This window comes from Stegostoma tigrinum, chromosome 2 (genome assembly GCF_030684315.1).
Source record: "Stegostoma tigrinum isolate sSteTig4 chromosome 2, sSteTig4.hap1, whole genome shotgun sequence".
Lineage (NCBI taxonomy): Eukaryota > Metazoa > Chordata > Chondrichthyes > Orectolobiformes > Stegostomatidae > Stegostoma > Stegostoma tigrinum.
Genome location: NC_081355.1, coordinates 107,850,625 through 107,877,993, shown reverse-complemented (window position 1 = coordinate 107,877,993; position 27,369 = coordinate 107,850,625). Strand labels below are relative to the sequence as shown.

The window sequence follows — 27,369 nt, the reverse complement described above, 5'->3', positions numbered from 1 at the left end:
TCTGCAGCTTCCCCACCTCTTCAGTACTACCTGCCCGTCCACCTATCTCTGTATCATCGGCAAACTTCACCAGAATGCCCCCAGTCCCTTCATCCAGATCATTAATATATAAGGTGAACAGCTGCAGCCCCAACACTGAACCCTGTGGGACACCACTCGTCACCGGTTGCCATTCCAAAAAAGAGCCTTTTATCCCAACTCTCTGCCTTCTGTCAGACAGCCAATCCTCAATCCAAGCCAGTAGCTCACCTCGAACACCATGGTCTGTCACCTTGCTCAGCAGCCTCCCGTGAGGCACCGTATCAAAGGCCTTTTGGAAGTCTAGATAGATAACACCTACTGGGTTTCCCTGGTCTAACATACTTGTTACCTCTTCAAAGAATTCTAACAGGTTTGTCAGGCACGACCTCCCCTTACTAAATCCATGCTGACTTGTTCTAATCTGACCCTGCACTTCCAGGAATTTAGAAATCTCATCCTTGACAATGGATTCTAGAATTTTACCAATTACTGAGGTTAGGCTAATCGGCCTATAATTTTCCTTGAGTTACAACAGCAATTTTCCAATCGTCTGGGACTTTCCCTGACTCCAGTGACTTTTGAAAGATCACGACCAAAGCCTCTGATATTTCCTCAGCCACCTCCCTCAGAACTCTAGGATGTAGCCCATTGGGGCCAGGAGATTTATCAATTTTTAGACCTTTTAGCTTTTCTAGCACTTTCTCTTTTGTAATGCCTACCATGCTCAACTCTGCCCCCTGGCTCTCCCTAATTGTTGGCATACTACTCATGTCTTCCACTGTGAAGACTGACGCAAAGTACTTATTAAGTTCTTCAGCTATTTCCTTATCTCCCATTTCTAGCCTTCCAGCATCAATTTGGAGCGGCCCAATATCTACTTCTCCCTCTCGTTTGTTTCTTATGTATTGAAAGAAGCTTTTACTATCATTTCTAATATTGCTAGCTAGCCTACCTTCATATTTGATCCTCTCCTTCCTTATTGCTCTCTTTGTTATCCTCTGTTTGTTTTTGTAGCCTTCCCAATCTTCTGATTTCCCAGTGCTCTTGGCCACTTTATAGGCTGTCTCTTTTTCTTTGATATATTTCCTGACTTCCTTTGTCAGCCATGACTGTCTAATCCCGCCCCCCCAGATAATCTTTCTTTTCTTTGGGATGAACCTCTGTACCGTGTCCTCAATTACACCCAGAAACTCCTGCCATTGTTGCTCTACTGTCTTCCCCGCTAGGCTCTGCTTCCAGTCGATTTTCGTCAATTCCTCTCTCATGCCCCTGTAATTACCTTTATTTAACTGTAACACCATTACATCTGATTTTTCCTTCTCTCTTTCAAACTGCAGACTGAACTCTACCCTATTATGATCGCTGCCTCCTAAGTGTTCCCTTACTTTAAGATCTTTTATAAAGTCTGGCTCATAACATAGCACTAAGTCCAGAATAGCCTGCTCCCTTGTGGGCTCCATCACAAGCTGTTCCAAAAAGCCATCCTGCAAACATTCCATGAATTCCTTTTCTTTGGATCCACCAGCAACATTAGTCACCCAATCCACCTGCATATTGAAGTCCCCCATGATCACCGTGACCTTGCCTTTCTGACATGCCCTATCTATTTCTCGGTGCATCTTGCGCCCCTGGTCCTGATCACTGTTAGGAGGTCTGTACATAACTCCCAATATAGTTTTTTTGCCTTTGTGGTTCCTCAATTCCATTCACACAGACTCCACATCTTCTGACCCTATGTCATTCAGTGCCATATTTATTTCATTCTTAACTGACAAGGCAACCCCACCCCCTCTGCCCACCTCCCTGTCTTTTCGATATGTTGTGAATCCTTGGATGTTTAACTGCCAGTCCTGAACTCCCTGCAATCATGTCTCTGTGATGCCTATCACATCATAATCATTCAAGAGGATTTGTGCTGTTAATTCATCTACTTTGTTGCAAATAATACGAGCATTTAGATAAAGTGCCTCAATGCTAACTTTCTTATCATTATTAGAGAGGTTGGAAATCCCAAGATGTCTTAAGCTATCCTTCCTTTTTGCTGTATTCCTCGTCTGCCTCGAGCTTAAATCCACCTGTACACATGCTATCCTGTTGCTTATCTTTCCATTTAACTCCACACTCCCTGTCTCTTTCACTTTCCCTTCCCCCCGACTCAGAAGTTTAAAATCCCACTGACCACCCTATTTATCCTTTTCGCTAGAACACTGGTTCCAGATTGGTTCAGCTGGAGACCATCCCAACGGTACAGATCTCCCCGGTTCCAAAACGGGTGCCAATGCCCCATGAAATGGAATGCCAGATCCTAGGATCAGAAACTGAGTACTATGAATGAGAGCCCCTCTCTGGGAGCTCTGCACAGGTTTGCTTGTTGTGCTCCCTGCCAGGAGAGTGCCTAGTTGCTACCAGGGTCTTAATCAGGGTGGAAGCAGGAAGATGGCAGGTGCTCTGCATGCCACTCTCCTGCCTGACTAAATGCCCCTGCCCCAAACCTCCTAAGCGAGAACAGTTAATCCAACCAGACTCCCCAACAAAATCAAACAGATTCTCTTTTAAACTGAAGGCTGTCTCAGCTTTTTAAAATAAATATATAAACACACAACATGCATACATGTGCGCGCACACACACACACACACACACACACACACACACACGCATGCATACATTTATACACACACACACACGCACACACAGACACACACACACACATGCACATACACACATACCCCTGAACCTAATGCCAATTTTGCCATTTTTCCATATATCTTCCCCACCTGCAAGTTGGTTGACCTCTGTCTTGAAAATGTTTATTGAATTAATTTCCAATGAGGTAAAGAATTCTAAAGATTCTGCACACTCTGAAGGAAAAATTCTGTCCCATCTCAGTCCTTACTGTCTTACTGTATACAGCAGTAAGTATCTGAAAGGGTTAACTCACATCAAAGGATAAGCTCCACCCAACACTATATAAAGGACTGATCCTGGGAGGGTCTAACCAATGTTTCTAAGTAATAGGGTTCTAAGTTGCAAATGGTAATCAATGCTGTGTACTTATTCATAGGTTTAGCTTCACTCACCTGTGGCCTGGGATCCAGTAATGACCATAGACCTCCAGTGCGTGTTGTACCAGTGGCAACCATTGTCTCCACAGTGCAATGGCACTTTGCTTTTGCATGATACTATTTGTATCATCCAAGAGCTAAGTGGGTTTACAGTTAACACAATTGACAGTTGAACTGATTCCAGTAACTTGAAGGGATTTGAGAGAAGTTTTTGTGATTTTTGCTTTCCTTTACTAGTTCTGATTTCATTTGTTGTTTGCTTTTTCCAAGCAGATTTTATATCTGTGGGGAAGTGAGGAAGGATCTTCCCTGATAGATCAGAAATCATGGGTGTGGGACAGGCCTGATCCCAGCTGGTCTTTTTCTTGATCATCCTATTTCTGCCACATTGCAGCTTTTAAGGTCAAAGTTCAGCAGTGTGTTGTGCACAATGAAAATGCTACAATTTTTACTTTGCAACAAGCAGTTCATTGAACTCGTCAAATACTTCCACCAAATAACCTTCCAAAGCCTGAGCGACAAAGCATTTGTGATTTATTTTGCAAAAGCAAAATGCAGTTTCTAATGAATGTTCACCGAGGTTACCATGGCAGAGTGGAAGAAGCCCAAAGGAAATCCTTAGTCTTTATTGAAACGTTGTGGGAAATTTGATAAACCTCTGTATAAGTTTAAAATTGGTTTCACCCTCTAAAGCCTAATAGAATTTAATAGATTTTCTGTTTCAGTATAATTGAAACTGGCTGTAATATTTGCTTTCAATTGACTTGTATGTTTGACTTGTATTTATCTGGCTGCTGATTTAAATTGTTTGATGAGTTTTGCATCTAAATTCTTGATTTTGCTAGCTTATTTGACCCCATTGAGTGAAGTATACAGTAAGTTGTATCTGCTTGTGTGAGAATGCAACAAAACTAACTCATGAACAGCACAATATAATTAAAAAAAACTATTGATACATGAATTATTCTGAAGGGGAGCATTAATCAGATGGAAATTGGACTTTGGCACTCACTTGAGTAGAAATCCCACCTGGAGAGCAATAGTCAATCTGATTGGCTGGCAGCTCTGCAGTTCCAGCACCACCAGTGGTCATGGCTGGGACTACGAACACCTCTACACCTAGATTCTAAATCTTGGAATCGAGCATCAGGTAAGTATTAGTGTTCCATAGTGGGGAAGGGAATTATGGGGAAGTGGGTAGGATTCTTGAAGTAAAGATTAGGACAGAGGGAGCATCACGACACAGATTTTGGAAGGTGCCCAATGTTGATACTGGGCCCATGAGGAAGGCTCACCCTGCCTCCATCTATCTTGCATTCCTCAGGATGGCCTGCTGGGCTTCTCATCTCACATGGACCTTTTAGTTAAAATTGAGGCCAGGATGGAAGTGGCCATTATGGTCTCAAATGAGGTGAATGAGATTGGCTGCCCTGGCATCACCTGACTGATGCCAAATTTTGTACACTTTGGGGGAAAGTGGGTAAGTGGCAGAGTGGTAGGAAGCCCACTTAGTAAATTTTAAGGCCCCTCCAAGGCTAGACAATGCAATCCCCTCATTTGTCCCTTAGCGAAATGTGATCTTACATTTCTGACACAACTGAATGGTCATATGGTAGTAGGTGGAAGTGGAATTGAGTGCTTAATCTTTTGGCCTGATTTTGGATTATGCTCTTTAGGAACCATCTTCTCTCAGTGATAAAGGCTATTGACAGAACTTACTGTATTCCAGCAGAATTTTCAGAATCTGGGCCCATCCAAGTACTAACCTAACACACTGTGACATGTAAATTGCTGCTACCAGGGAAGTTGGAGGATCCTTTTGGACAATAGGTACAGCATTGAGATTTACTACAGCTACTGGGCACCATTGGTTGCCCATACAGAGAATTGGCCTTTGCAATTTTAGATAAAGTTCTTCAAAACATACCGTATGTAGATCCTCAATTTGCATGTTTACACCAATACTCATTTCCATTCTTTCATGTAATGTTTCTGGGCAAGGATATACTGTGGCATGGAATCTGGAACATAAAAAATAACCTGCTCTAGAATCATCTACACTTGGTTATTTACCCTAAATGCAATTGTTAACCAACCTCATTGGATACATACCCATCACATATCTTCATCACTTTGCTTTTAAACTGTTCTCCTTGGAAGAAAACGATGAACACATCTTTACTGATGAACTCATCCTGCAGATAAAGAAAAACTAAATGGGCAAATCATTTTAGAGCAATGATATAAATCTGAATGAAAACTAAATCATATTAATCTGTTTGATTGCAAATGTAATTGAGGGAGGGCATCTAGAACCTAACTAATGTCTGGGACTTGGAGAATTTATTGTCATGTGAGTTTTATCATTCATCCAATATAACTCTTCATTGAACTTAATGTAGAGCATGTAGATGGTGAGTAAAGCCATTGTTATATCCAATATCATCAGCTTCCAATTGGTGGTTTAAGTTAAATTTATGCCTCCCAAGGCTCATGTTAGTATTTTTGGTTTAATATGCTTATAATATACAACACTTACAAAGCTGAAGTGAACTCATTTTTCAATAGCTTTACACAATAATCAGGTAGAAAGTAACTTGCCCTTATTGGCCCTTGTTTGAATTGTGTGTAATTGTTTCAGAGTGTATTAGCTTTCAACTGCCTCTTTGAAAATAACTTCTGCTATATTGTTTCAGTATGTGTAACTCTGAGGTTTCACACTCGTGATGGTGCTCTGTTGGGGATTTTGATAGATTTATCCATCAGAACCTCCATGGGTTTGACCCACTTTGACATCAGCAAAAGATGTCTGTGCTCAGAGAATAAAATGTGAGGCTGGATGAACACAGCAGGCCCAGCAGCATCTCAGGAGCACAAAAGCTGACGTTTCGGGCCTAGACCCTTCATCAGAGAGGGGGTGGGGTGAGGGTTCTGGAATAAAAAGGGAGAGAGGGGGAGGCGGACCGAAGATGGAGAGAAAAGAAGATAGGTGGAGAGGAGAGTATAGGTGGGGAGGTAGGGAGGGGATATGTCAGTCCAGGGAAGGCGGACAGGTCAAGGAGGTGGGATGAGGTTAGTAGGTAGGAGATGGAGGTGCGGCTTGAGGTGGGAGGAAGGGATGGGTGAAAGGAAGAACAGGTTAGGGAAGCAGAGACAGGTTGGACTGGTTTTGGGATGCAGTGGGTGGAGGGGAAGAGCTGGGCTGGCTGTGTGGTGCAGTGGGGGGAGGGGATGAACTGGGCTGGTTTTGGGATGCAGTGGGGGAAGGGGAGATTTTGAAGCTGGTGAATCCACATTGATACCATTGGGCTGCAGGGTTCCCAAGCGGAATATGAGTTGCTGTTCCTGCAACCTTCGGGTGGCATCATTGTGGCACTGCAGGAGGCCCATGATGGACATATTATCTAAAGAATGGGAGGGGGAGTGGAAAAAGTTTTGGGTGGTAATGCTTATCTCAACCGCAGGGTGGGCTGCCCTTACGGTACCTTCTTCAACGTTATCTATGTCATCCAATACAGGGTGAGCCGGCACCTGTCAAACCGAACTCAGCTCCACGTATGGTAGTAGGTAATGTCTCAATGTCGCTGTCTCGATCTGGACCTGACCAAGCTGGACCTTGTTGTGGATGTTACACATGTACAACTGAATGATTTATCACAGCTCGCGGTTGTGGACGATGCTGCGGGGAGGTTGTTTTTCCGGGACGCTTCCCAACCAGACTGCTTCAGTGGAACTGGAGACTCATACTGGTTTTTTGAGTGTTGGTCTGTATAGACCACGGCTGTCTCGTACTTTTTCTGGTCGTTTGGTCGCTGGGCTTACCGGCGGGGCCAACGGGGAGGCACGACACACACTATGCACCAAAAATACGTCAAAACGTCATAGTGGGCAACTAAGACAGCTTAAGACCTAACATAAAACGCTTGGCCTTAAGCTTGAGAGTCATAGTCCCACCCACCCTCCTGCAAAAATTCCATCCCCTATTCCCAATTCCTCCGCCTCCGCTGCATCTGCTCCCACGATGAGGCATTCCACTCCTGCACATCCCAGATGTCCAAGTTCTTCAAGGACTGCAACTTTCCCCCCACTGTGGTCGAGAACGCCCTTGACCGCGTCTCCCGCATTTCCCGCAACACATCCCTCACACCCCGCCCCCGCCACAACCGCCCAAAGAGGATCCCCCTCATTCTCACACACCACCCCACCAACCTCCGGATACAACGCATCATCCTCCGACACTTCCGCCATCTACAATCCGACCCCACCACCCAAGACATTTTTCCATCCCCACCCTTGTCTGCTTTCTGGAGAGACCACTCTCTCTGTGACTCCCTTGTCCGCTCCACACTGCCCTCCAACCCCACCACAAACAGCACCTTCCCCTGCAACCGTAGGAAATGCTACACTTGCCCCCACACCCCTATCCCAGGCCCCAAGATGACTTTCCATATTAAGCAGAGGTTCACCTGCACATCTGCCAATGTGGTATACTGCATCCATTGTACCCGGTGTGGCTCCCTCTACATTGGGGAAACCAAGCGGAGGCTTGGGGACCGCTTTGCAGAACACTTCCGCTCGGTTCGCAATAAACAACTGCACCTCCCAGTCGCAAACCATTTCCACTCCCCCTCCCTTTCTTTAGATGATATGTCCATCATGGGCCTCCTGCAGTGCCACAATGATGCCACCCGAAGGTTGCAGGAACAGCAACTCATATTCCGCTTGGGAACCCAGCAGCCCAATGGTATCAATGTGGACTTCACCAGCTTCAAAATCTCCCCTTCCCCCACCGCATCCCGAAACCAGCCCAGTTCGTCCCCTCCCCCCACTGCACCACACAACCAGCCCAGCTCTTCCCCTCCACCCACTGCATCCCAAGACCAGTCCAACCTGTCTCTGCTTCCCTAACCTGTTCTTCCTCTCACCCATCCCTTCCTCCCACCCCAAGCTGCACCTCCATCTCCTACGTACTAACCCCATCCGACCTCCTTGACCTGTCCATCTTCCCTGGACTGACCTATCCCTTCCCTACCTTCCCACCTATACTCTCCTCTCTACCTGTCTTCTTTTCTCTCCATCTTCGGTCCGCCTCCCCCCTCTCCCTATTTATTCCAGAACCCTCATCCCATCCCCCTCTCTGATGAAGGGTCTAGGCCCGAAACGTCAGCTTTTGTGCTCCTGAGATGCTGCTGGGCCTGCTGTGTTCATCCAGCCTCACATTTTATTATCTTGGATTCTCCAGCATCTGCAGTTCCAATTATCACTGTGCTCAGAGAATTCATGTTTCAATGAATCATGACAACTGGGCTTTTTTACATCCTGGTTCCACTGGAAATAAATATATATAAAATATTTTACTAAATACACAGTGCAGAAGGAGATTATTCAGCTTGTTGTTCCCCTGCCAGTTGAACTCTAGTTGAAGTTGTTTGTGCTGTTTCCTCTTCTCCACCTTTTATCCATATCCTGTGGTTAAGTAGTTATCAAATTCACTCATGTGATAGCTTCTTCCCCCTGTCCATTTAGTAGTAAAACACTCCAAGTTGATTACTATGTTAAGCACAAAATGTTTTTCTTACAGCCATACAGTCCTCTGCTGGAACATTGATTTCTACATGGCGTAAGACAATGTTTCCATGGCATAGCCTCCACAATAATCTTTCAAAAGCAGAAAACCGTTCTCGTTGGATCACTCCAGCCACAAAACTGCAAAGTAGTATGGAAAGAAGCTTGAGATTAGATCATTTTAATGCATTATATTCCAATGGCAATTTCACGGAAACCCTACAGTGTAGAAGCAGGCCATTCAGCCTATTAATTCTACACCAACTCTTCAAAAAGCATTCCACCCAGAACCACCACCCTACTCTATCACACTGCATTTTCCATGGTTAACCTACTTAGTTTGTACGTCTCTAGACACTATGGGAAATTTGGCATGGCCTAACCTGCACATCATTGGACTGTGGGCAGAAATCCACACAGACACGGGGAGAATGTGCAAACTCCACACAGACATTCAACAGAGGCTGAAATTGTACCCAGGTCCCAGGCACTATGAGGTAGCAGTGCTAACCACTGAGCCACCATGCCACCCAATAAATGCCATTTATTTTAAACCTCTGATGTCTTTGCACGTAAATGTACTATGTGATGTGTTGCTAAACTGTACACACCAGAAATTATTTCCAGTCCATCATAAATTCACTGACGTCAGCCAGAGCAGATGCTTAATTATCATAAGTGGCTTCAACATATTTTGGCTAAGTAGTATGGTAAAAACTCAGTCAAAATAACGCTATCTAATTATTTCTCCTGGCAAGTGTGAAGAGGCTTGATATTGACTTGATATTCTGCACAGTTGAACTTTCTGAGAACATCTACTTGGTAGACCTGCATATGAGAAATGTAAGATACAGTCAAGGAGAAATAAAAAACTGCTTGGATGAACAGCAACCAATGAACAGCACCTAATCTCTTATTAGGTGACATGAAGAATGGTCATTTTTCAGAGGTGGGAGAATGGTACTTTACCCGAGTCAGACTGCATCCTTCTCAAATGTGTTTTAGTTGTGCTGCATGCAATTTTCAACTTCAATACGCAAACGTTACAAATTTGTGTAAATTACCTTGGATAACAGGGACAGGCTGAACAATAAGCTCTTTTACCATCAAGGTATAAACTGAAATTGGTATGGCATTTAGACTGTACATTTCTGATCATTCCAGACATCATCCCAACAGACTGAATGACTCAGCTTGCAGTTGATTATAGATATCTCCCAAGAACATTTAGTAGTAATTTGAAAGTGGTAGCACCAAAAAAGGCAGATTAATCTACATCCTTATACCTAATTTACAGTTTCAGAATCAGAAAGAAACAATTTAACAGTTTTTCCAACAGCTTTGTGTGATACAAAGCTTTTTGTGGGATTGAATTCTTATAAAGTGGCTGACCAACTTGTGGTCTGCACAATGTAACAGCAAGATAAGAAAACACTAAAGAACCTGAACTCCTGGAATGAGTAGTGGCTTTTGTTCCCCTTTAAGTCAATCCAATAAAAAAGACAAATAAAAAGGCCCTTCACAATTAAAATGAACAGTTAATCAGCATTACACAGTGTAGAGCTGGATGAACACAGCAGGCCAGGCAGCATCAGAGGAGCAGGAAGGCTGAAGTTTCAGGTTGGGGCCCTTCTTCAGAAATGCGGGAGGTGAAAGGGGGCTCTGAAATATACAGAGAAGGGGGTGTCAGGCGGGGGAAGGTAGGTGGGACAGTGATAGGTGAGTGCGGGTAAACAGTGGTGGGGATTGGTCAGTGAGGTGGGAGAAGTGAATAGGTGGGAGAGAAGACAGACAGGTCAGCCGCTGCTCCCGATGTGGCCTCCTCTACATGAGTGAGACCAAGCGGAGGCTTGGAGACAACTTTGTAGAGCACCTGCGCTTGGCTTGAGACAAAGCGTTGAGAGCTGCGGTGCATGGGCCTCTGAGGCCCATGCAACCAATGAAAATTAGAGAGAATGCTAATAACACAGTAATTAGCTAGTTTCAGAACTTGATGATATATCTGCAGCCTGATAATTGGACTGGTCACTAAAGTATGCTAATGTATGCACTTGTGTTGAGGCAGATGGAATTCTCATCACAGTGATGGGGAGTTCTCTCAGTGCAGATTTCTGTGAGGTCTTTAAGAGTTATCTTGCTGGACCACTGACCATAAAAACTGAGCCGTGGTCAGAATACAAGTAGTATGAATTAATTCAGCACAAACTATCAGCTGAGACAACATGGTTGATATCGAGGACTTGTCACCAACATCTCCTGTTCATGGACTGTGTGCTCTACGGTCTGTTCCCTTGGATGTGCATTGAAACAAACATAGACTGAACCTGGAGGACCATCAGCTCAGTGAGAGATGTTCTTTGGTCTGCCTGAAACTTATGGGTCTTCCAGAACAAGGAGTTGACCTTGATTAAGTATTGAAGACTGACACATTTCAAGGTCCGGGACTATGTGCTGAGGGATGCACTAAAGTTTGGGGCAGCTGCCGCTAAGACGCAATGGGGCAAGACCACTGAGTGAGGTCTTCCTGCCAAAGTACAATGAGGTCGGTTCAGTTATCAGATCCTCCTGGTTTCTCAATATGTGTAAATTTATGTTACTTAAATGAGGAATGTCTTTGAGTTTGTTGGAACCCTTGAGTGAGTCAAGCCCCAAAGTTTGTTTGTTCCCAAAAAGTATAAAGTTATGTTCTTGAAATAAAAAAAAATTGCCCCACAAACAGCTAGGTGACAAAACCGCTAGCCCAAGTAACAGGTATATAGTGACAAATATTTCCATATTAAGAATTTGGAGTTGAAGCAAAGCAGAAAGTCATACATTACAATTCGATATGGATAGTAGACCTTCTCCCTTGCATTGACAGCTCACCCAAAAGAGGTTACAGAAGCTGTGTTTAATTTGTAGTAACGCTAGCCAGCTATAATTTCATAATCATAAAGATTCTGATGATCTGAAACAGAATGAAGGGGCTCTGTCACAATAAATACTCACTGAGCAAGTAAGGAGCAGAAACTGTGCAGATCATGTGCTGTGTACCTCACATATTGAGCTGTTTCTGGCTGCTGTGTTTTGAATCATGTTTTGCTACTGTCTGTGCTAATACAGCCTATTTGCCCTGGCATGTGAAATGCAGGATATACCCCAGTTTCAGACGTCCTCCTCCACTAGTACAGCTGAGCCTCCTTGAAAATCCTGTTATAGAGACGGACTCTTCAGATGGGAGCTCAGAACCTGACAACTGGGATTCTGCCTGGAGAAAACAAAACCCAAAAAACATTAAAAGCAAGAGGTTGTAAAGTGCTTTCATTTTTCAATTACTGCCAGCTGAAAGCTTGTTTTTTTTAATAATGTGAAAATAGTATTTTAATTATGTAAATACACAGCAGCCCAAATAAAGAATTCTAATTTACAAGACCATTATGAAATAATCTTAATTCATTTCTCCTTATGAGATCAAATTGATAAAATGCAAACAACAAGCTTCTAGCAGCAGATGCTGAAAGCCTACAGTTTTTCATCCGAACATGAAAGTGACTGTGATGTGCTCAGTGGAGACCTCTGACTAAAAGATCAGCCACACAACTCTCTGATGGTGGGAGTCATTGCCATGGCCTCTTGCTTTAATTGCTGCTGACCACATGTTCCAAGGCTACACTGTTCTTGGCTCCTTATCTATTTTTCATTCTTCCTATGCACCCCATCAGAATTTCAGCAGGAACGTAACAAGTGGGCCACAGATTTTTAGATGCAATCTTTAAAATACCATCAATAAACGAGAGGCGATAACACTTGATATTAGTTACTACATCACTCTACAATGAAACAGTATATATGAAAATGTGATCCATTTTGCATGGTGGCCTTTCTTCCAGCAGAAAGACAGTTACAAAACAAAATTTAAATCTTCACCTGCACCTTAATGCATGTGAAGGGGGTTAGAATGTCATTCGTCAGTTATGATACAATACATGGGGCAGCACCTGCTATTTTTTCAGGAAAGCAGGAAATATCACACCGGTGGAGCAAAACCATCCAGGCTAAAACTAACAGATTTATCAACAAAGAAAATAATTACGGATGCAACAAGATAGACAAGAAATCAGTGAGATCGTACTGAAAGAATAAAGATAGAATCTGGTAACTAAATGTTAAAATGTCCCCTTTAGAATGTATTTCTTACATTGCCTAATTACTTGTACATTAGTTGGCGTGAAACTATTCTATGAATGTTCTGAAACAATAACATGCATAAGTGATATTGACCATATTGAGTTTAATTTCAAATGCAAAGCGAATTATTATAGTGCACAGATGTTAAAAGGTTATAATTGTGGTAAGTAAATAGCTGCTAATCAGTCATTATTAGTGCACCATAGAATTTATTGTTCATGAATGAACTGATGGGCAGATGCCTGTACTTTCGGACATTTATTAATACTGTAACTATTTAGAATTTGATTGGCACCTTGAAGAAACCTTTACATCTGACGCTAATCTATTGACCAAATGAACTGTCAGCCAATTGGTCACCATTAATCTCCACAATGGAACTTGAGAGCTGATGTCACCTTCTAATTTGTCTTCTAATTGGATAACCTATTGTACAGAGATTAGTTCCTATTTCATGCAGGATGAAAGCATTGTCTTCATCAGTTGTCTTTCTATTTGGAAAAGGAATTATTTGTTGCGGTTGCTCATAGAACTGGTCTGTTGTATGGTTCATACAAAAGGTTCTTGAATAATGTTAACAAATATTTTCAGTTAAATTGATCTATCTGGCATATGGAGACCTTTTTGACGAATGTATTTTCCTGCAACCGTCACTTATTACGCTCTCCACTTCCTACAGTCTTGTCATTCTCGTGGAAATGTAAGCTCTTGAACTGACAGAGAGTTTGTGCTGCTAACTATTAAGCTTGCATTCAGGGAAGCTGGGGAGGAGCATCATCAGAATTGTTAGGTGATTTCAGACACAAGCAAGAGTTTTCCTTGGCATCATCCATTATTGCAGTTAAAATTGGTTGGTTGGTTGCTGAAATTGAGTGATAACAGTTAAAATAATTTTGACTGTCATCAGATTCTTTCAGAATTCTGAACAGAGTATTCTCCTCCTGAAAAGTAGTGGAAAAGGTGGGAGAAAGGTCAGATACTCGATTTGGTTGGCACCAGGAAGCTATCCATCCCCTTCCTATCACCTCAGAAATTAAATGCTGGGTTCCCCTTTATCTGTGACCATTGAAGCCAGAGGTTCCAGACCTCTGAGCCTCTACTTAGTCTCCAGTCATCCCCATGCTGCTGCTCAGTTCTGGATAGATGTTTGCTTACTCTAGGTCAAGTTGACATAAGGAAGGAGAAAGTGTTGGGTATCCTAAAAGACATTAAGGTGGACAAGTCCCCTTGGTCCAGATGGGATCTATCTCAGGTTCTTGAGGGAAGCGAGAGAGGAAATAGCCGGGGCATTAACAGATATCTTTGCAGCATCCTTAGACACGGATAAGGTCCCAGAGGACTGGAGACTTGCTGATGTTGTCCCCTTGTTTAAGAAGGGTAGCAAGGATAATGCAGGTAATTAATAACTGGTGAGCCAGACGTCAGTGATTGGGAAGCTACTGGAGAAGATACTGAGGGATAGGATCTATTCCCATTTGGAAGAAAATGGGCTTATCAGTGATAGGCAGCATGGTTTTGTGCAAGGAAGGTCATGTCTTACCAACTTAACAGAATTCTTTGAGGACGTGACAAAGTTGATTGATGAGGGAAAGGCTGTTGATGTCATATACATGGACTTCAGTAAGGCGTTTGATAAGGTTCCCCATGGCAGGCTGATGGAGAAAGTGAAATCACATGGGTCCAGGGTGTGCTAGCTAGATGGATAAAAAACTGGCTAGGCAACAGGAGACAGAACGTAGTAGTAGAAGGGAGTTTCTCAGATTGGAGACCTGTGACTAGTGGTGTTCCACAGTGATCTGTGCTGGTACACTGTTGTTTGTGATATACGTAAATGATTTGGAGGAAGGTGTAGGTGGTCTGATCAGCAAGTTTGCAGATGACACTAAGATTAGTGGAGTAGCAGATAGTGAAGGGGACTGTCAGAGATTACAGCAGAATATAGATAGACTGGAGAGTTGGGCAGATAAATGGCAGATGGAGTTCAATCCGGGCAAATGCGAAGTGATGCATTTTTGAAGATCTAATTCAAGGGTGAACTATACAGTAAATGGAAAAGTCCTAGGGAAAATTGATGAACAGAGAGATCTGGGTGTTCAGGTCCATTGTTCCCTGAAGGTGGCAATGCAGGTCAATAGGGTAGTCAAGAAGGCATATGGCATGCTTTCCTTCATTGGACGGGGTATTGAGTACAGGAGTTGGTAGGTCATGTTACAGTTGTATAAGACTTTGGTTCGGCCACATTTAGAGTACTGTGTACAGTTCTGGTCGCCACATTACCAAAAGGATGTGGATGCTTTGGAGAGGGTGCAGAGGAGGTTCACCAGGATGTTGCCTGGTATGGAGGGCGCTAGCTATGAAGAGAGGTTGAGTAGATTAGGATTATTTTCATTAGAAAGACGGAGATTGGCGTGGAACCAGACTGAGGTCTACAAAATTGTGAGGGGTATAGACAGGGTGGATAGCAAGAAGCTTTTTCCCAGAGTGGGGGATTCAATTACTAGGGATCATGAGTTCAAAGTGAGAGGAGGAAAGTTTAAGGGAGATATGCGTGGAAAGTTCTTTACACAGAGGGTGATGGGTGCCTGGAACACGTTGCCAGCGGAGGTGGTAGACGCAGATACGTTAGAGCCTTTTGAGATATATTTGGACAGGTACATGGATGGGCAGGGAGCAAATGGACACAGACCGTTAGAAAATAGATGGCAGGTTAGACAGAGGATCTTGATCGGCGCAGGCTTGGAGGGCCGAAGGGCCTGTTCCTGTGTTGTAATTTTCTTTGTTCTTTGTTCTTTGGAGATTCCAGGCTGTGATTGGCTGTCAGCTCCAGGTGGGTGGGACATCTCATCTCATTGTAAGAATAAAACATTGCTGGCCATCATAAGAAATTTGTCCAGGACAGAGGTGTACTATCTTAATTGTGATAATAGGATTGCCTCATGATTTAGGGCTGATGGATCTTGCCCATGTGATTAGAGAATGCAGCAGCATACTGTTGACATTAAATGGCTGGAAGAGAGCAAGGAGGCATGATCACAGATGGAAGCTGAAGTCAGCAGTCAAGATGCCCAGCAACCAATGCTGGAAAAGAATGAATGACCTTCCTAAATCTGCTAAGGCAAGTGAATACCATGCAAACTGTGTCTGAAATGTGGGTTTGACCTGTAAATCTGGGCACGAATTGTGATGGGAAATTAAACAATTAACACAGGATTCCATACATATCCTCATTCACAAAGCTGGAAGTGTCCAGCACATCAGTGCAAAAGTCAAGGTTGAATCATTTGCAACCACCTTCAGCCAAAAATGTTGAGTGGATGATCCATCTCAGCCTCTACCTAAGGACCCAAGCATTACAGATGCCATTCAGCAGCCAATTTGATTCACTCCGCATGATATGGTTACAAAAGCTATAGGCCTTAATATAATTCCAGTGACAGTGTGTGATAGTAACATGTGCTCCAGAACCACCTGTACCTCATGCTCAAGATTTTACTGCACAGCTATTAAACGGGCATCTACCTGGCAATGAGGAAAATTGACCATGTATGTCCTGTCTACAAAAAGAAGTACAAATTTAATCAGGACAATTAGTGCCTCATCAGTCTACCTCTAATCATTCAAAAAGTGATCATTGATAGTGCAAGTGGCACTTCATTTTCGATGAGTAACACAGATTGTGAATTTTTTAAAAAGAGCAATCTGGGTGAGAAGCATGTTCCTTTTAAAATATGCAAGTACAGAGTTAAGAAAAAGGTACAAACCTCATCTTTATCTACTTGTGGGCTGAGGTGCTCAAGTGTGCTGATGGGCTGGGGTGCTTGTGTTTATGAGCCTGGAATCAAGGGCATGAGTGCTGTGAAGGCCATGGTCATAAAACATCTGCCTGTTACCCCTATGTTGCAGGCAAAAGACTCTCACTGTAAGTGCTAGAAGCCAGTCAGCATGTCAGTTCAAAAAGAAACAGGACACAATAATTTCAGCTAACCTGCTAAGTCACAAATCTTCAATCTGACCACTCAGCTATTTAGGTTCCACTATGTACACTTCATGAAAGATGGAGAGTGATTGGCATATCTTTTATTTTTATCTTCTTGCTTTGGATTCATTTCTTATTTCTAATCTGTGTGTATGTGTACTGTGTTATTATTTCTTCTCACTTGTTGATTTAAAGAAGTTGTGAAATTGGTTTCTTTGAGATCACAAATTCAGTGAGATGTAAAGAAAGGCATTTGTGAGGGAAGGGGTGTTTTTTAGTTAACACAGTTGGAATCATAAGCAAGCAGGTGAATAAAGAAGGAAGGCCAGTTCATCCCTCCCCTCTGGGGTGGGGCTGGAGCTTGACAATTTGGGGTATTTTGTCTGGAACGATAATAAATTGAGGAACATTGCCAATGGATTATTCACAACACAAGTAATCTCTGTGTCACATAAATGCCAGGCAGTGAACATCTCCAATAAGATGGTATCTAACCATTTTCCATTTGCTTTCAATGACATTATTATTAATGAATTCCTCACTATCAATATCTTTGTGGTTACCATTTACCAAAAACTGAACTGGACTGGCTGTATAAAAACTGTATATAAACAAGGGAAGGTCAGAGGACAGAAATTCTGATGTGAATAAACTTTCCTTTTGGCTCTCAAAAGCCTTGTCCACCATCTACAAAGCATAAGTCAGGAGTGAGATGGCTTACTTTCCTGGATGAAAGCATTGATAGTGCAAGTGGCACTTCATTTTCGATGAGTAACACAGATTGTGAATTTTTTAAAAAGAGCAATCTGGGTGAGAAGCATTTTCCTTTTAAAATATGCAAGTACGGAGTTAAGAAAAAGGTACAAACCTCATCTTTATCTACTTGTGGGCTGAGGTGCTCAAGTGTGCTGATGGGCTGGGGTGCTTGTGTTTATGAGCCTGGAATCAAGGGCATGAGTGCTGTGAAGGTCATGGTCATAAAACATCTGCCTGTTACCCCTATGTTGCAGGCAAAAGACTCTCACTGTAAGTGCTAGAAGCCAGTCAGCATGTCAGTTCAAAAAGAAACAGGACACAATAATTTCAGCTAACCTGCTAAGTCACAAATCTTCAATCTGACCACTCAGCTATTTAGGTTCCACTATGTACACTTCATGAAAGATGGAGAGTGATTGGCATATCTTTTACTTTTATCTTCTTGCTTTGGATTCATTTCTTATTTCTAATCTGTGTGTATGTGTACTGTGTTATTATTTCTTCTCACTTATTGATTTAAAGAAGTTGTGAAATTGGTTTCTTTGAGATCACAAATTCAGTGAGATGTAAAGAAAGGCATTTGCGAGGGAAGGGGTGTTTTTTAGTTGGAATCATAAGCAGGCAGGTGAATAAAGAAGGAAGGCCAGTTCATCCCTCCCTTCTGGGGTGGGGCTGGAGCTTGACAATTTGGGGTATTTTGTCTGGAACGATAATAAATTGAGGAACATTGCCAATGGATTATTCACAACACAAGTAATCTCTGTGTCACATAAATGCCAGGCAGTGAACATCTCCAATAAGATGGTATCTAACCATTTTCCATTTGCTTTCAATGACATTATTATCAATGAATTCCTCACTATCAATATCTTTGTGGTTACCATTTACCAAAAACTGAACTGGACTGGCTGTATAAAAACTGTATATAAACAAGGGAAGGTCAGAGGACAGAAATTCTGATGTGAATAACTTTCCTTTTGGCTCTCAAAAGCCTTGTCCACCATCTACAAAGCATAAGTCAGGAGTGAGATGGCTTACTTTCCTGGATGAAAGCAGCTCCAACTACAAACAAGAAGCTCAATACCATACAGGTCAAACATCCCACTTGTTTGGAAACCCATTGACTAAATATAACATTCACTCCCTCCACCACCAATGCACAGTGGCAGCATTGTCTACCATCTACAAACTGCACTGTAACATTTCAACAAGGTTCCTTTAACACCAGTTTCCAAACTCGCAACCTCTACCAACTGGTAGGACACAGGGACCAGATGCATGGTAACACTACCACCTTCAAGTTTCCCTCAATATAACACAACACCCCAACTTGGAGTTGTAAAATCATTCCTTCTCTGTCGCTGGGTCAAAATCCCAGAATTCCCTTCCTAACAGCACAGTAGGTGTATCTACACAACATGGACTGCATCAGTTTGAGACAATAGTTCCACATCACTTCTCAGGGGCAATTGGTGCAGAATAAATGTTTATCTGACCAGCAGTGCCCACATGCTGTGAAAAGATTAAAAGAAAAGGACGTATTAATATCGTTTCCTCAAATGGAAGACACTTTAATATTCCTCCTGATGGCATTAGCAGCAATTGTTATTTCATGATAGTGCAATAACATGAATATATTCAATATATATGTGGCAATAACTGACACACCTCTTCAAAGAAATCTTCAGTGATCTGAAGAAGGAATTTTAGCTCTGTCAGCTCTAGGCAATTATTTTTCAAAGCTTCTTGGTTCGTGTTGATCTCTTTCAACTCTTTTTCTAGCTTTTCGAAAGCAGCCTAAATGAGAAAATGTGGAAATTTTATTGCATCAATTCCCTACAGTTTTGCAAAGAACATTTATGAAGGGCAGATAAACCTAATTAAAATTGATTTGCCGAGAGGACAATAGATTGAAACTTTAGCCCATCATTATTAAAGATGACTAAAATATCCATTGCTAATTGAAATGGCAAATAAAATACATAACTTGTTCTTTGTTCTTTGCCCTTTGTATCAGGGACAATATAATAATATCAGAAATAAAATTGTTTCTTTCCTTAAAGCAAATACTTTAAGAAATAGTCTTCAGATATTTTTAACTAATTTGGTGACTTAAACTACAATCTTGTTATTTTTGGTAGAGGAACTATTTATAGGATTAACGTTTTACATCAACAATTCCATACTGTGACAGAACAATTGCATTCTTTGATCTTGATCAGAAATAAAATGAAAATGCATCCTACATGTTTCATACTATAATGCCAATTGCTCGGATTATGAAGTAAGTATCTGGAAAATATCTGTCAAACAATTTCCTTAAATTCTCTTAAAAGCTCCTTTTAGTTCTACAGGACAGAAAACAGTAAAGAGCTCAATTTTGTTAGATGATGACAGAAGATCACAGTCCATATTGTTGGCAATATACCTTTCTGGCAGTCACATGAAGCAATAATGAAAAGGCAATAATTCATTCCAGTATAATTTATGTGCCATTAGTATTATTTTAGAATTGGGTCACCTTTATGTCAAGTCCAGAAATAATTGTGATCCTTGGCATATTGCTAGAATATTGAATAAGTCAAAGATGTTTACTTCACAAAATTGTAATGTCCTGAACTTGTACAAAAGGACCACCAATGAAATAGGGGTGCAAACCACAAAAATAAAGTAGCAATTTAGTCAGAAATAGATTTTGACTGTGATTACATTATTGACTCCCAATCAGAGACCTAACTGCTAACCTTTTTTGTTTTTAACTGGCCTCATCTAATTGAATACGATTTCCCAGTTCCTGGCTGATAACAATGAACAGAAGTTGGAGAGGAGGAGGTTATTGGACCATCACGTAGGCCAGAGTCTCACAAAAAGTCAAGAAATAGCATAGAGAAATGAAAGACAAAATATTTGGAAAATGTAAACAAAGAGGGTGTGAGGAAAATAGATTGGAAAAGTATAATCAAAGCTGGAACTCTGATTCATTTAACATTATGCAGTGAGTACACATAACCTCATAAATATATCAGTGGGAAGTGATAAATATTAAATTATTCAAAATGAAATTTAGAATCTTACTTATTTTTTGGTAAGTACAATTATCTCTATTCTATGGACGTTCTCTGCAGAGTATACCAAATCACATTACATTTTAATTTACAGAATAATTCTACATTAGTTCAACGGCATATGTACATGCTCTTTTTATAATTACTCTAACACAGATCGTAATCTTTTACAATGAATTTCACGTACAATAGAGATGAATCGATGTTGAATCACAGAACAAGAAGAAAAGTGTGATTTCCGGTAGAGTCAGTAAATCAGAATAGGCAGTAATTGCAGAAATCGATACTTACCTCCAATTCAATTACATCCCTTGGGCAAGGGGCCTTATCATTTTCCGCACTTTCAATGATTGGAATGTTAGCTTTTGTAATTTCTTTTTCCAAAAAGCCTGCAAAAGGTGAAAAATGAGATTTGGTATTCGAACTTAAACATTTGACAGATTTTTAGTAAAGATGATGAATTAATGTCTTAAGTTTCAGAAGGAAAATTTTAATTGTCCAACTGGGATGTAAAACCTACGTAGAATTCTTTCCATTTCCTCACATCGTCTGACCTCATTCACAAATTTCCTCTGGAAAGCAATGATTCCTGGATTCAGCTATAAATTTGGGAAAAATCAGTAGAAATACTATTACTAGTGTGAAACATATGGATTTCTTATAGTTTCTGTAACATAGTTTCTCCAATATTAAATAGGTAGCATTTCTATTGATACTTGTTATTCCTTACTTAGAAGCATTAAATAAATAATGAAGGTACGTGACAAGGGTTTTTGAAAGGAAAATAGCCAAGACAGCTATGCATTATTTTCATCAAGTATGCATCAGTTGCAGGCTATGGAGGTTATAGGGTTTGGACATTGTTTATAGCACTGTATCACATCTCTGTAAACAAAATACAAATAGGTTTGTTATCATTTTTTAAATGCAAAATGTACTCACATCTCTGAATTGTACAAGTCCTAATTCTCCCAGTTCATTAACACAACAGTATGCTGTCTCTGCCTGAACGAAAAGTTGAATCAAGCACATTTCTTCACTTCTGAAGATTGAGCCCATTTTCAATTGTGATTAATCTCTTGGAAGTCAAAGTGAGGTGCTCCACTTTGCTGTATTTGATCTCAGTGTTCTTTCCTAGAGAAAAATTAGCTGCACATATCACTTCAAATATTAATGTTTTAGCCTTTTGCTATTTTATTGATTGAAGAAGATGAAAGGTACTAGAGTATTTTTAACTAGTCAGCAAATAACCTTAACCACTTGGTGGGTTGATATAGAAATTAAATTCCATACTGTTAAAAGTGGAGGCCAGCTGACAAAAGAAAAACTTGCATGCCTTAGAATAAGTTCACAGTTCATTGAATAGAAAAACATTTTCAAAGTTCGTGACACCATTAAGCTTACACAAAGAGTATATATCAGTGTTTATTCACATTTTGTGATAAAATCAAACATACCTTGCAAATCAGAGTCCAACAAAGGAGACAATCGCCAACGAATGAATCTGGTAATGCACAGAACAGAACTAGCAATAATGTCAATTTGTACCTAAATTTAATAGTACCAAAAATCAATTATTGCCCATGCCCAGTGGTTGTATTAGTTAGATTTTTTCCAGACGTTTTCAGTCACAAATCAATATAATTAATGTGACAGAATCATCGATATGATCTGTCAACCTATTTAAGTTCATGCTCATCTGGTGTCAAACGATGGAAGATACATGAGCAGTAAAGCAATACAATTGATTTGTTCTTTTCGTTGTGCCCTGCAATGGTCCAGTAGTTATTAACACAAAGTCAAAGAAAGCCACTTATATTCAACTCATTAACTCAAAATGTTTAATTTGAAAGTAACTTCCACAAATTCCAAAATTTATCATATCACTATATCACACTTTCGGTCATTTGTAAGCAGTTTGTGACATTAATTTGATTTGATTTGATTTATATTGTCACATATACTGAGATACAGTGAAAAGTATTGTTTCCCACGCTATCCAGACAGCTCATACCTTACATAAATACATCAGGGTAAGAGAACAGAATTCAGGAGAAAATGTCATAGCTGCAGAGAAGGTGCAGAGAAAGATCAACTCTAACGGGTGAGAGGTTCGTTCTTGAGTCTGATAACACTAGGGAAGAAGCTGTTCTTAAATCTGGTAGTACATATTTTCAAACATTTGCAACTTTTGCCTGATAGAAGAGGGTGGAAGAGAAAATAACCCAGGTGGGTGGAGTCTTTAATTATGTCACTGCTTTCCCAAGGCAGCGGGAAGTGTAAATGGAGTCTGTGGAAAGCTAGTTTTTTGATAGACTGGGCTGTGTTTACAACTCTCTGTAATTTGCAAGTTCCACTTGTAATCAATTGCAATTATTTATCTGTGTTGCTATTCCAGTTTCCAGTTCACTCCATCCTTTCTCATTTTTCTCTCCAATCTGTCTTCTATGGCTGCGAACTTTATGAGTTAGCTTTAGGGACTGTGTAGCTAATTCCTCCTCAAGAAGAACAATAATAACTTACAATTCTGTCAGGATGATTGTCCTAAAGTGCTTAATAGGCAGATTGGACAATAAATAGGATTTAGGAGAAGAGTTAACGTTGGTCAAAGTGATTTCGGTTCCATGGTGCAAAAGTGTTGAGGGAATTGAGAAGTTTAGAAAGGACTTCTGGACTGCAGAATTCTGAGGGACTAATAGTGCTGTTAATGTTGCTGGAGTAAAGGGAGGATGTGTCCATCATCTGGGAAGAGGAGAACATTCTGGGGGATGTCAGTGATGCTGTGAATGTCACTATATTCAAGATAGGTTATATCCAATTGCAGTGACAAAAGAGGTATCTCCTTGCTTTCTTTTCCCATCATTTACTTCCTGTAGAGGCTGAGGAACTCCTTCCAGAGGCAAAGTCAGGATTTTCTCAACCAGGAATCACCATAGATATGATCTTAATTATGAAAAGAAATTGTAAACAAATACAAGGAAGAGAACTAATCACTCTACATGGTTTCTTTCAGTCAGCAAAGACTGTGGGTCTTACCAACTGTGAAGGTTTATGCAATAGCCTTCTCAGGTTTGGTTGTCCTCAGAAATTTATCAGCATCTTATCTCTAATCCACAGTGATATACCAGCCATGATCCTCACCAATAGACCATTGTACATTCCAGTGTAGATTGGAGTCAAATGAGGGTGCATCATTGAACTAACTATCTTCTCCAGTTTTCTCATCGTACTACTGCACTTCACCTTCAGCAAGTTATCCATAGACATAGAAATAATGCACAGAACGTATGTTCAACCAAGATTCCTTCAATTCAAAACCAAAATCTTTCCAGTGTTAGCCGTTGACCTTCAGTATCCAGATGTTCAATGGGCCAGAGCAGGGAGAATAAACAATTATGATTTTAAAGATGAGCCTGGAGAAGGTTACAGTTGTAGAAGAATTTGCAAATGACTGTATTGGGCAGAAAAGAATCAGTCGAATATAGGGATGTTTGTTTAGACAATATTAGAAAGCATTCGTGAAGTAGGATGATGTGAGGCAAAGGACTGGAAATAAGGTAAGGAGGAGAGGAACGGAGGAAAGTTGAAGGAAATGGATGGAGGACTTTTATTTATGTTATATTATTTTGTAAACCAGATGTACTTGGCCAATTTTCCACATTGTTAACTAGATGCCAATATTGTAACCAGACAAGAACAGGTTGTTCAGAAGAATCGCTAATACTGAAACATAGGGTTTCAGCACCACAGTTTAGACACTGCTGAGATTAACAATAAACAAAAAAAACCTGCGGATGCTGGATATCAGAAACAAAATCAGAAATTACTGGAAAAATTTAGCAGATCTGGTAGCATCTACATAGACAAATTAAAGTTATTGTTTCAGGCCCAGGGACTGGTACTGAAGAAGAGTCATTGGACTTGCAACATTAACTCTGCTTTCTGTTCACAGATGCTGCCAGACACACTGAGTTTTACCAGCAATTTCTGCTTTTGTTACTGCTGAGTTTGATACGTTTGGTTCGGCCCAGTGGCGTTAGAATTAGGGAGACAAACAGAAGTGGCAAAAAAAAGCAGAAGGATTTGGACCATCCTAAGCAGGTGTGGGTCATGGCAGAAATATCAGCAGCTTCTTCCGGGCCATTTTCAAACTATGAATGGACTCTCTAGCCTCAAATAATGCAGATCTTGCTAATGTTAATCTCATGTCACGCACACCCGATGTAATGTAGCTTGTATGACTCTGCCTAAGCCTTTTTGATCTGTACATCCTTTGCTTAGTATGATCTGCCTGTACTGTTCACAAACAAAGCTTTTCACTGTATTTCAGTATATGTGAAAATCAACCAATCAATTCATATATATCTGAACCTTTAGTCACTAGAATTACTTGTATACATAAAGATTGACTCTTCTCTTGGACTCTTTCTCTCACACTTAAGTGTTATGACTAATGGCAGTCTTTCCTGAAAATGAATAAACAGTTGCAAGGCAGTGTCGCAACCTTTGCTACTATTTTTGGCTGAGTTCATAAAGCAATTATTGACACATGAGGGTTGCATTAGACAAATGTGTACGTGACAATTTTATTAATTCAGCAAATGAATATGTACTGCTGCATAGTATACATGAATCAATGTGAACCATTAGATTCAACCTTTTCAAATGTAAGATTAATTTAATAAGTAAGTTGCAGAAACCAGTAACATACATATTCAGGAACACAAGAGTTCTGACGCGTCAGTAATTTCAAGCTGTGCCCATTTATGATGCAGATACATGTGTGCTGGTATTGAAAATGGTCTCTCCAGAAATTATGAAGCTACTCTTTCTCCTTAGTTTCGATAGCTCCCAGCACCTGGAAACTATGCAATAAGATTGAGACTGAAAAGAACTGACCTGGGATGGAATCTTTGGTGAGACAATGTGTCAATGCGATTATCACTGTGTAATAAGTAGAAAGTCATAAAGTCGTAGTGATATCTTGACCCTTTAGATTCAACATGTCCACGCTGACCAGATATCCTAAACAAATCTGGTCCCATTTGCCAGCATTTGGCCCATTTCCTTCTAAATCAGTCCTATTCATAAACCCATCCAGATACCTTTTAAATACTGTAATCATACCAACCTCCACCAATTCTTTTGGAAGCTCATTCCATACATGCACCATCCTCTGTGTGAAAATGTTGCCCTCATATCCCTCTTAAATCTTTCCCTCTCACCTTAAACCCATTCCCTCTAGTTTTGGACTCCTCCATCCTGGGGACAAGACTGTGTCTATTTACCCTATCCATGCCCCTTATGATTTTAGAAACTTGTATAAGGTTACCCCTCAGCCTCTGATACTCCATGCACTTGATCAGTAGAGAAATCAACGGTTATGGGGAAAGGGCAGGAAAGGGGATTGAGCATTGTCAGTTCAGCCATTATCCTATTTAATGGTAGAGCAGGCTAGAGGGTCCAAATGGCCCACCCCGTTCCTTTTTCTTATGGTTTTATGGCCTAAGCTGTGGAACAAAGAAACCTCACAGGCACAAATAGTGCCCAGCTTTTAAAACCAAATGCTGTTATTGTAAGAAAATTTCAGGAAATATGCTGAAGCAGGAAACAGCCACAGAGTAGATAAAATCATTGAACTAATGGCATAAAGAAGTAAATGAGAAGGAACAGTATCCAATAAAAATGGAATGAAAGTTTTCCAAGGAGAAATCAGTGACCCAGACCAAACATTTTGGCATGCAGCCATTATGTTAATGAACTTCACACAAATTCGGGCACAGGAGCCAATATTGCTATATTATCAAATAGTGAGTCTTCATTAATAAAACACAGCCAATCGAAATTCAGCTACATTTTTTAAGGTCCATTTCACTTAATATAAAAGGTGTGCTAAAGCAACTCTCTAATTCAGGGACACCAAATGATAGAAAACACATTTGTACTTCACAGCTAACAAGTATTACTTCTGAGTAGAAAACTGTGTATTCATTCAATTTCATTCAAAAGACAGAACAGGTTAAGAATCTCAAAATCATGGAATAGCTGGGAGAAAATGCTGTTGTTTCTGAAAGCTCATGGTGGAACCTGAAAATAAAGCAAAATCTCTTGTAGTTAGTTACATATGAAAACAAAAAATCTATTTCATACTTCCAGGACAAAGCAGCCAGCTTAATTGGTACCACATCCACATTCCAAACTGAAGAGAGTTCAGGTTCCAAGTAGCAACAACGTTTGCAAATAAATGCAATTAAAGAGGCAGAAACTGAACAATATACCTCACTTGAGTAAATATAGCAATAAATAATAAGTGGAATCATCTACAACTATATTGAGTCAGATTGTCACACAGCACATTGTGGCAATCTACCCCGAAATTCAATTCTGCAAATAGGGACTGGGATTATTAGAAAGGGACAAGGTCATGTAAAGCATTCGATCTCTCCATTTCCATAAAAGAATCGCCAACATTAATAAATGGCACCAGAACAAGCAAGAATTCATCTCCACATAACTGGTTTAATCAATAATTCAATCACTGAGGGAAAAGAAAGGCCAAAATATTCAAGAATTTGAAGTAATAAGGCCACCTAACTTAGCACAGATCTAAAGGTAGAATGATAATTACATTCTCTGTTAAAAATTGAAGATGTGATATATATACATACATCTCCATTGAAGATGCCACAAAGAAGAGACAAATGGCATGCAAGGATCGAGGATACTGTAAGGATAAAATTGTTTGCTATAAACAGG

At 40.7% G+C, this 27,369-nt stretch overlaps 1 protein-coding gene across 4 annotated transcripts in view; it reads right to left on the bottom strand.

Annotated features, from left to right (window-relative positions):
* LOC125465496 (V-type proton ATPase 116 kDa subunit a 1-like) overlaps positions 1 to 22,134 on the bottom strand; it is a 129,414-nt gene extending 107,280 nt beyond the window's left edge. For 2 of the 4 annotated variants that reach the window (XM_048559100.2, XM_048559118.2), the window contains exons 1-9: positions 22,071 to 22,134; positions 21,556 to 21,747; positions 21,134 to 21,212; positions 20,905 to 21,002; positions 19,217 to 19,345; positions 11,787 to 11,896; positions 8,664 to 8,790; positions 5,197 to 5,279; positions 5,012 to 5,105 (exon numbers count right to left, since the gene is read on the bottom strand). In XM_048559100.2, coding sequence (XP_048415057.1) covers positions 5,012 to 5,105; positions 5,197 to 5,279; positions 8,664 to 8,790; positions 11,787 to 11,896; positions 19,217 to 19,345; positions 20,905 to 21,002; positions 21,134 to 21,212; positions 21,556 to 21,672 — 837 coding nt within the window. In that variant the 5' untranslated portion in view covers positions 21,673 to 21,747; positions 22,071 to 22,134. Of the gene's footprint in view, positions 1 to 5,011; positions 5,106 to 5,196; positions 5,280 to 8,663; positions 8,791 to 11,786; positions 11,897 to 19,216; positions 19,346 to 20,904; positions 21,003 to 21,133; positions 21,213 to 21,555; positions 21,763 to 22,070 lie in introns of all 4 variants that reach the window. The other 2 variants (XM_048559109.2, XM_048559134.2) reach the window with 2 other exon arrangements.
* Between the last annotated feature and the right edge of the window lie 5,235 nt (positions 22,135 to 27,369).